The following is a 2,229-nucleotide window of genomic DNA, read 5'->3' as shown; positions in this document are numbered from 1 at the left end:
TCTCCTGCACGAAGGCACATCTGTGGTGCAGCTGGGGCTCCGAGCGCAGCAGCTTCCGCAGTGCGTCGGGCGGCAGGTTCACATACTGCCGGGACTGCTGTGGGGACGCAGGCCTGGCCACGGTGTCCAGCAGCCCGTCCTCCCGCACGGTCACTGTCACGTTCCGGCTCTCGTCCAGCAGCTCCTGCAGGATGGAGTCGTCGGCGCCGAGCTCCCCGTCGGAGGGCCAAAAGTCAGACTCGGGGTCCTCGGGGTCCTCGGGGTCCTCGCTCTCTGTGGCTGCCGGCCCTGCCACCACATCCGCCGGGTTCCCTGGTGGCACTCCATCCGCACCTGCTGGGCACCCCCTGGACGCAGACCCTGAAGCTATGTCCCCAGCCTCTGCGTTCTTTGTGGCCATGTCCCCAACCACTGAGGTGCTGGCCAGGGATCCGCCCTCCTTGGCCTCGGCCATAGCCACATGTTCTGTGGCCGGGGCCCCTGACGCCCCCTCCACTGGGACCGTGTCCTCAGCCACCACTGCCACAGGCCCCTCTGCCGGCGGGGCTGCGGGCTGCTGGCAGCGGGCCCAGCGCTGCCTCTGGACAACGGCCTGCTCAATGTGCTCCAGCGACAAGCCCTCGGGGTGGACGCTGCGATGCTCCACACACTGGCGGATGAAGCTCTTCCAGAGCTTGCTGCAGGCCCCGAAGGAGCAGAGGGCCACGGCATCCCCCACCGCCACCACCTGGGACTGGGCGCGGGTCATGATGGTGTTGAGCACGCGGGCGTCCGTGAAGAACTCCAGGGCAGGCGCGCCCGGGCTCTGCAGGCTCTGGCGGTTGTGGACTGTGCTCAGCACCACCACCCGGAACTCCCGGCCTGTGGGAGGGGCACGGTCAGGCCAGGCTGGGGGAGCAGCCCCGCCTCAACCCACCTCACCCTTACCCCTGACCACCCACCTGGCAGGATCTCAAAGCTGCCCACAGACACCTGGCCCAGGTCCCTCCGCCTCAGCTCCTGCCTCAGCACACTCACCTGGAGACACACGGCCACATCAGCAGACCCAGAGGAGCACAAGGAGGGCCCCCAACGACCACGCCCAGCACCTGGTGCCAAGCACGGGGAGATGATTCCTCAGCCCCTCTACAGAAGGGGAAACTGAGGCTGTGAAGACCACAATGGGAGGCCACGTCCTGTGGGCAGTGGGTGGAGCTGCCCCACGACTGGGCTTACCTGGGCGCCGTGGGACACCACACAGATGTGCCTCTGCTCGCGGCTGCCCCAGCAGTGGGGCCAGGCGCTGTAGAACTCGTGCACCTGCTCAGCGACCTGGAGGACCTCGGCGGTGTTGAGCCAGGATGTCAGGGACAGATCACGCTCGGGGTTGCCCGCCACGTGGCAGAACATGAGCGGGTAGTGCCGGGGGTGGCGCGGGACCTTGCCACGGGCGTGGATGGGCGTGCCCTTGGCCAGGTAGAAGTGTCGCGAGACGAAGGTGATGATGGCCTCCGTGGAACGATAGTTCTCATGGAAGATGATGCGGCTGCGCTGGGCAACCTCGTGTGTCTGCTGCTGGTAGAGCTGAAACAGACGGTACAGCAGCGTGTGGCCGGCCGCCTGTGCCCTGGCCACACTGAAGAGCCGGGGTGTGACCTGCATGTGGTCCCCGGCCAGCACCACGCGGGTGCCTGGCAGGGCGTAGCGCAATGGGGTGAGCGCCTCGCACTCCAGCATCTGGGCGGCTTCGTCGATGAGGATGTGCGAGAAGAAGCCAGCAGGCACTCTGAGCTCGCGGGCCTGCGAGGTGGTGGCCACCACAATGCGGTGCTGCTCCAGCTCAGCGCGTGTGGGCGGGCGGAAGGCCCGGCGGTCCTCCGTCAGGCAGCAGTACTGTAACGTGGCTGCATCCGTCTGGCTCGGCGGGCGGTCCGTATACATCACCCGCAGTGGTGTGGCCTCGGGGTGGCCGCTACTCACATAGCTGTGGAAATGCTCCTGGATGTAGATGTCGGCCGCGCTGAGGGGGAGAGGGCACAAGGGGCCTCAGCAGTTGTCTGCTAAAGCGCCTACCATGCGCCTGGCCCTGCAGGATGCCAGGGGCTCACGTGAGGCAGACTGACCTGTGGCCTGCCCGACAGAGCTTACATCTGCATGTCACTTAAAAGCGACAGTGGAACCTTGCCCCAGAAAGTGCTGGTGGGCCCTGCCTCGTCCTACCCACACTCCCACCCCCCTCTCCTCCCCCCA

The 2,229-nt window shown here is 66.8% G+C and overlaps 1 protein-coding gene across 1 annotated transcript in view; it reads right to left on the bottom strand.

The window, feature by feature from the left end:
- The window catches only part of HELZ2 (helicase with zinc finger 2, transcriptional coactivator), a 13,667-nt gene that overhangs the window by 6,459 nt on the left and 4,979 nt on the right, over positions 1–2,229 (bottom strand). The window contains exons 7-9 of the mRNA XM_014532770.1: positions 1,216–1,999; positions 942–1,017; positions 1–861 (exon numbers count right to left, since the gene is read on the bottom strand). Coding sequence (XP_014388256.1) covers positions 1–861; positions 942–1,017; positions 1,216–1,999 — 1,721 coding nt within the window. The remainder of the gene's footprint in view (positions 862–941; positions 1,018–1,215; positions 2,000–2,229) is intronic.

The sequence above is a fragment of the Myotis brandtii genome, unplaced genomic scaffold (genome assembly GCF_000412655.1).
Source record: "Myotis brandtii unplaced genomic scaffold, ASM41265v1 scaffold915, whole genome shotgun sequence".
Classification (NCBI taxonomy): domain Eukaryota; kingdom Metazoa; phylum Chordata; class Mammalia; order Chiroptera; family Vespertilionidae; genus Myotis; species Myotis brandtii.
Note: the sequence above shows the minus strand (reverse complement) of the source record. Positions and strands in the feature narration are given on the sequence as shown.